Below are 6427 nucleotides of genomic sequence, written 5' to 3'. Positions count from 1 at the left end.
TGATGTTAAAGTCTCTTCTGTTTGGACTGATGTTAAAGTCTCTTCTGTTTGGACTGATGTTAATGTCTCCTCTGTCTGGACTGATGTTAAAGTCTCTTCTGTTTGGACTGATGTTAAAGTCTCCTCTGTTTGGACTGATGTTAAAGTCTCCTCTGTCTGGACTGATGTTAAAGTCTCTTCTGTTTGGACTGATGTTAAAGTCTCCTCTGTCTGGACTGATGTTAAAGTCTCTTCTGTTTGGACTGATGTTAAAGTCTCCTCTGTTTGGACTGATGTTAAAGTCTCCTCTGTCTGGACTGATGTTAAAGTCTCTTCTGTTTGGACTGATGTTAAAGTCTCTTCTGTTTGGACTGATGTTAAAGTCTCTTCTGTTTGGACTGATGTTAAAGTCTCCTCTGTTTGGACTGATGTTAAAGTCTCCTCTGTTTGGACTGATGTTAAAGTCTCCTCTGTCTGGACTGATGTTAAAGTCTCTTCTGTTTGGACTGATGTTAAAGTCTTTTCTGTTTGGACTCATGTTATGTCTCCTCTGTCTGGACTGATGCAACTGGTTGACGGATGATTGTTTGCTTTCAAACAAATTATTGTGTTGAATCTGATTTACATGTAATAAAGTCTGCAAACCCCTGTCTGTCTGCTCCTTCACACGTCGTTAAACAGAGGCTTTAATCAGAGCCGAGGCCAGCGTGGTGGAATAAACTTTATTAGCAGCATCTTGCTGAACAGGGAGGACAGGAAGTGATGATGTCTGTGTGTTATGTGTGTGTTATGTCTAGTCGTCATCTCCTCCCACGTTTTCGATGATTTTCCTCATCCACCTGCCCATTCTGAAGAGGTGGGTGTAGAAGCCGTACTTTCCATCCCGGTCGCAGCCTTCGCCCCACGACACAATGCCGATCTGGTACCAGCGATTCTCAGCTGGATACTGCAGAGGAAACCAGAGGGATGATGAGCATGTGTTCGCTCCTTCCTGCCTAAAAGCTAATAAACTAGCATCATTTTCAGCTAAAGCCTTAAAACTAGCAACTGAGTGAAAAATGAGTCCCGTTTTCTATTTCTATAAAATCGGACTGCTGATTGTTCGAAAGACCAATGGCGATATTTTTCATAGCTAAAGGTTCATCTGGTTTTTAAAACAATCTGAAGTTGACAATAAAACTGTAAAATCAAACATAAGAGTCACAAAATGCTACTGAGTGTTTTTTAAATGCATGAATTGTTTCATGTACAACTATTAACATAAACACTTGCAGCACCATCTCTTAAAGTCTTCTCCTGTGCGCTGAACATACAGGTTTCCATCCACTAACTCAGAAAAAGCTGTAAAACAACATTTCCAATAACTGCTCTAAACTAGAATAAACATGGCTGTGTGGATAACCAGAAGAGGGCAGAATAAGGTATACTGCTAGTAGCAGTGATTCAGTAGCAGTAGTAGCTGTGATTCAGTAGAAGCAGTAGCTGTGATTCAATAGAAGTAGTAGCTGTGATTCAGTAGAAGTAGTAGCAGTGACTCAGTAGAAGAAGTAGTAATTCAGTAGAAGTAGCAGTAATTCAGTAGAAGTAGAAGCTGTAATTCAATAAAAGTAGTAGCTGTGATTCAGTAGAAGCAGTAGCTGTAATTCAGTAGAAGTAGTAGCTGTGATTCAGTTGAAGTAGTAGCTGTGATTCAGTAGAAGTAGTAGTAATTCAGTAGAAGTAGTAGCTGTAATTCAATAAAAGTAGTAGCTGTGATTCAGTAAAAGCAGTAGCTGTGATTCAATAGAAGTAGTAGCTGTGATTCAGTAGAAGCAGTAGCTGTAATTCAGTAAAAGCAGTAGCTGTGATTCAATAAAAGTAGTAGCTGTGATTCAGTAGAAGCAGTAGCTTTAATTCAGTAGAAGAAGTAGCTGTAATTCAGTGGAAGTAGTAGCTGTAATTCAGTATAAGTAGTAGCTGTGATTCAGTAGAAGTAGTAGCAGTGACTCAGTAGAAGAAGTAGTAATTCAGTAGAAGTAGTAGTAATTCAGTAGAAGTAGTAGCTGTGTTTCAGTAGAAGTAGTAGCAGTGACTCAGTAGAAGAAGTAGTAATTCAGTAGAAGTAGTAGTAATTCAGTAGAAGTAGTAGCTGTAATTCAGTAGAAGTAGTAGCTGTGATTTAGTTAAAGTAATAGCTGTGATTCAGTAGAAGTAGTAGCTGTGATTCAGTAGAAGCAGTAGCTGTAATTCAGTAGAAGTAGTAGCTGTGATTCAGTTGAAGTAGTAGCTGTGATTCAGTAGAAGTAGTAGCTGTGATTCAGTAGAAGAAGTCACTGTGATTCAGTAGATGTAGCTGTAATTCAATAGAAGCAGTAGCTGTGATTCAGTAGAAGTAGTAGCAGTGATTCAGTAGAAGAAGTAGTAATTCAGTAGAAGTGGTCGCTGTGATTCAGTAGAAGTAGTCGCTGTGATTCAGTAGAAGAAGTAGCAGTAATTCAGTAGAAGAAGTCGCTGTGATTCAGTAGAAGTAGCTGTAATTCAATAGGAGCAGTAGCTGTGATTCAGTAGAAGTAGTAGCTGTGATTCAGTAGAAGTAGCTGTAATTCAATAGAAGCAGTAGCTGTGATTCCGTAGAAGTAGTAGCAGTGATTCAGTAGAAGAAGTAGTAATTCAGTAGAAGTGGTCGCTGTGATTCAGTAGAAGTAGTCGCTGTGATTCAGGAGAAGAAGTAGCAGTAATTCAGTAGAAGTAGTAGCTGTGATTCAGTAGAAGCAGTAGCTGTAATTCAGTAGAAGTAGTAGCTGTGATTCAGTTGAAGTAGTAGCTGTGATTCAGTAGAAGTAGTAGCTGTGATTGAGGAAAAGAAGTCGCTGTGATTCAGTAGAAGTAGCTGTAATTCAATAGGAGCAGTAGCTGTGATTCAGTAAAAGTAGTAGCTGTGATTCAGTAGAAGTAGCTGTAATTCAATAGAAGCAGTAGCTGTGATTCAGTAGAAGCAGTAGCAGTGATTCAGTAGAAGAAGTAGTAATTCAGTAGAAGTGGTCGCTGTGATTCAGTAGAAGTAGTCGCTGTGATTCAGTAGAAGAAGTAGTAGTAATTCAGTAGAAGTAGTAGCTGTAATTCAGTAGAAGTAGTAGCTGTGATTTAGTTGAAGTAGTAGCTGTGATTCAGTAGAAGTAGTAGCTGTGATTCAGTAGAAGCAGTAGCTGTAATTCAGTAGAAGTAGTAGCTGTGATTCAGTTGAAGTAGTAGCTGTGATTCAGTAGAAGTAGTAGCTGTGATTCAGTAGAAGCAGTAGCTGTAATTCAGTAGAAGTAGTAGCTGTGATTCAGTTGAAGTAGTAGCTGTGATTCAGTAGAAGTAGTAGCTGTGATTCAGTAGAAGAAGTAGTAATTCAGTAGAAGTGGTCGCTGTGATTCAGTAGAAGTAGTCGCTGTGATTCAGTAGAAGAAGTAGCAGTAATTCAGTAGAAGTAGTAGCTGTGATTCAGTAGAAGCAGTAGCTGTAATTCAGTAGAAGTAGTAGCTGTGATTCAGTTGAAGTAGTAGCTGTGATTCAGTAGAAGTAGTAGCTGTGATTCAGTAGAAGATGTAGTAATTCAGTAGAAGTGGTCGCTGTGATTCAGTAGAAGTAGTCGCTGTGATTCAGTAGAAGAAGTAGCAGTAATTCAGTAGAAGTAGTAGCTGTGATTCAGTAGAAGCAGTAGCTGTAATTCAGTAGAAGCAGTAGCTGTAATTCAGTAGAAGTAGTAGCTGTGATTCAGTTGAAGTAGTAGCTGTGATTCAGTAGAAGTAGTAGCTGTGATTCAGTAGAAGAAGTCGCTGTGATTCAGTAGAAGTAGCTGTAATTCAATAGAAGCAGTAGCTGTGATTCAGTAGAAGTAGTAGCAGTGATTCAGTAGAAGAAGTAGTAATTCAGTAGAAGTGGTCGCTGTGATTCAGTAGAAGTAGTCGCTGTGATTCAGTAGAAGAAGTAGCAGTAATTCAGTAGAAGTAGTAGCAGTAATTCAGTAGAAGTAGTAGCTGTGATTCAGTAGAAGTAGTAGTAATTCAGTAGAAGTAGTAGCTGTAATTCAGTAGAAGTAGTAGCTGTGATTTAGTTGAAGTAGTAGCTGTGATTCAGTAGAAGTAGTAGCTGTGATTCAGTAGAAGCAGTAGCTGTAATTCAGTAGAAGTAGGAGCTGTGATTCAGTTGAAGTAGTAGCTGTGATTCAGTAGAAGTAGTAGCTGTGATTCAGTAGAAGAAGTCGCTGTGATTCAGTAGAAGTAGCTGTAATTCAATAGGAGCAGTAGCTGTGATTCAGTAGAAGTAGTAGCAGTGATTCAGTAGAAGAAGTAGTAATTCAGTAGAAGTGGTCGCTGTGATTCAGTAGAAGTAGTCGCTGTGATTCAGTAGAAGAAGTAGCAGTAATTCAGTAGAAGTAGTAGCTGTGATTCAGTAGAAGCAGTAGCAGTGATTCAGTAGAAGTTGTAGCTGTGATTCAGTTGAAGTAGTAGCTGTGATTCAGTAGAAGTAGTAGCTGTGATTCAGTAGAAGTAGCTGTAATTCAATAGGAGCAGTAGCTGTGATTCAGTAGAAGTAGTAGCTGTGATTCAGTAGAAGTAGCTGTAATTCAGTAGAAGCAGTAGCTGTGATTCAGTAGAAGTAGTAGCAGTGATTCAGTAGAAGAAGTAGTAATTCAGTAGAAGTGGTCGCTGTGATTCAGTAGAAGTAGTAGCTGTGATTCAGTAGAAGTAGTAGTAATTCAGTAGAAGAAGTAGCAGTAATTCAGTAGAAGTAGTAGCTGTAATTCAGTAGAAGTAGTAGCTGTGATTCAGTTGAAGTAGTAGCTGTGATTCAGTAGAAGTAGTAGCTGTGATTCAGTAGAAGTAGTAGCTGTAATTCAGTAGAAGTAGTAGCTGTGATTCAGTTGAAGTAGTAGCTGTGATTCAGTAGAAGTAGTAGCTGTGATTCAGTAGAAGAAGTAGTAATTCAGTAGAAGTGGTCGCTGTGATTCAGTAGAAGTAGTCGCTGTGATTCAGTAGAAGAAGTAGCAGTAATTCAGTAGAAGTAGTAGCTGTGATTCAGTAGAAGCAGTAGCTGTAATTCAGTAGAAGTAGTAGCTGTGATTCAGTTGAAGTAGTAGCTGTGATTCAGTAGAAGTAGTAGCTGTGATTCAGTAGAAGATGTAGTAATTCAGTAGAAGTGGTCGCTGTGATTCAGTAGAAGTAGTCGCTGTGATTCAGTAGAAGAAGTAGCAGTAATTCAGTAGAAGTAGTAGCTGTGATGCAGTAGAAGCAGTAGCTGTAATTCAGTAGAAGCAGTAGCTGTAATTCAGTAGAAGTAGTAGCTGTGATTCAGTTGAAGTAGTAGCTGTGATTTAGTTGAAGTAGTAGCTGTGATTCAGTAGAAGTAGTAGCTGTGATTCAGTAGAAGCAGTAGCTGTGATTCAGTAGAAGAAGTCGCTGTGATTCAGTAGAAGTAGCTGTAATTCAATAGGAGCAGTAGCTGTGATTCAGTAGAAGTAGTAGCAGTGATTCAGTAGAAGAAGTAGTAATTCAGTAGAAGTGGTCGCTGTGATTCAGTAGAAGTAGTAGCTGTGATTCAGTAGAAGAAGTAGCAGTAATTCAGTAGAAGTAGTAGCTGTGATTCAGTAGAAGCAGTAGCAGTGATTCAGTAGAAGTTGTAGCTGTGATTCAGTTGAAGTAGTAGCTGTGATTCAGTAGAAGTAGTAGCTGTGATTCAGTAGAAGTAGCTGTAATTCAATAGGAGCAGTAGCTGTGATTCAGTAGAAGTAGTAGCTGTGATTCAGTAGAAGTAGCTGTAATTCAGTAGAAGCAGTAGCTGTGATTCAGTAGAAGTAGTAGCAGTGATTCAGTAGAAGAAGTAGTAATTCAGTAGAAGTGGTCGCTGTGATTCAGTAGAAGTAGTAGCTGTGATTCAGTAGAAGTAGTAGTAATTCAGTAGAAGAAGTAGCAGTAATTCAGTAGAAGTAGTAGCTGTGATTCAGTAGAAGTAGTAGTAATTCAGTAGAAGTAGTAGCTGTGATTCAGTAGAAGTAGTAGCTGTGATTCAGTAGAAGAAGTAGTAATTCAGTAGAAGTGGTCGCTGTGATTCAGTAGAAGTAGTCGCTGTGATTCAGTAGAAGAAGTAGCAGTAATTCAGTAGAAGTAGTAGCTGTGATTCAGTAGAAGCAGTAGCTGTAATTCAGTAGAAGTAGTAGCTGTGATTCAGTTGAAGTAGTAGCTGTGATTCAGTAGAAGTAGTAGCTGTGATTCAGTAGAAGTAGCTGTAATTCAATAGGAGCAGTAGCTGTGATTCAGTAGAAGTAGTAGCTGTGATTCAGTAGAAGTAGCTGTAATTCAGTAGAAGCAGTAGCTGTGATTCAGTAGAAGTAGTAGCAGTGATTCAGTAGAAGAAGTAGTAATTCAGTAGAAGTGGTCGCTGTGATTCAGTAGAAGTAGTCGCTGTGATTCAGTAGAAGAAGTAG

At 39.0% G+C, this 6427-nt stretch overlaps 1 protein-coding gene across 1 annotated transcript in view; it reads right to left on the bottom strand.

Moving 5' to 3' along the window:
* Positions 1-772: 772 nt before the first annotated feature.
* f2 (coagulation factor II (thrombin)) overlaps positions 773-6427 on the bottom strand; it is a gene marked incomplete at both ends in the record, with an annotated part of 28646 nt that continues 22991 nt past the window's right edge. Inside the window, one exon of the mRNA XM_079263847.1 lies at positions 773-925. Coding sequence (XP_079119973.1) covers positions 773-925 — 153 coding nt within the window. The remainder of the gene's footprint in view (positions 926-6427) is intronic.

This window comes from Telmatherina bonti, assembly GCF_933228915.1.
Source record: "Telmatherina bonti genome assembly, chromosome: 24".
NCBI classification, from domain to species: Eukaryota; Metazoa; Chordata; class Actinopteri; order Atheriniformes; family Telmatherinidae; genus Telmatherina; species Telmatherina bonti.
The sequence above is the reverse complement of the archived record's forward strand: the minus strand, read 5'-3'. Positions and strand labels throughout refer to the sequence as shown.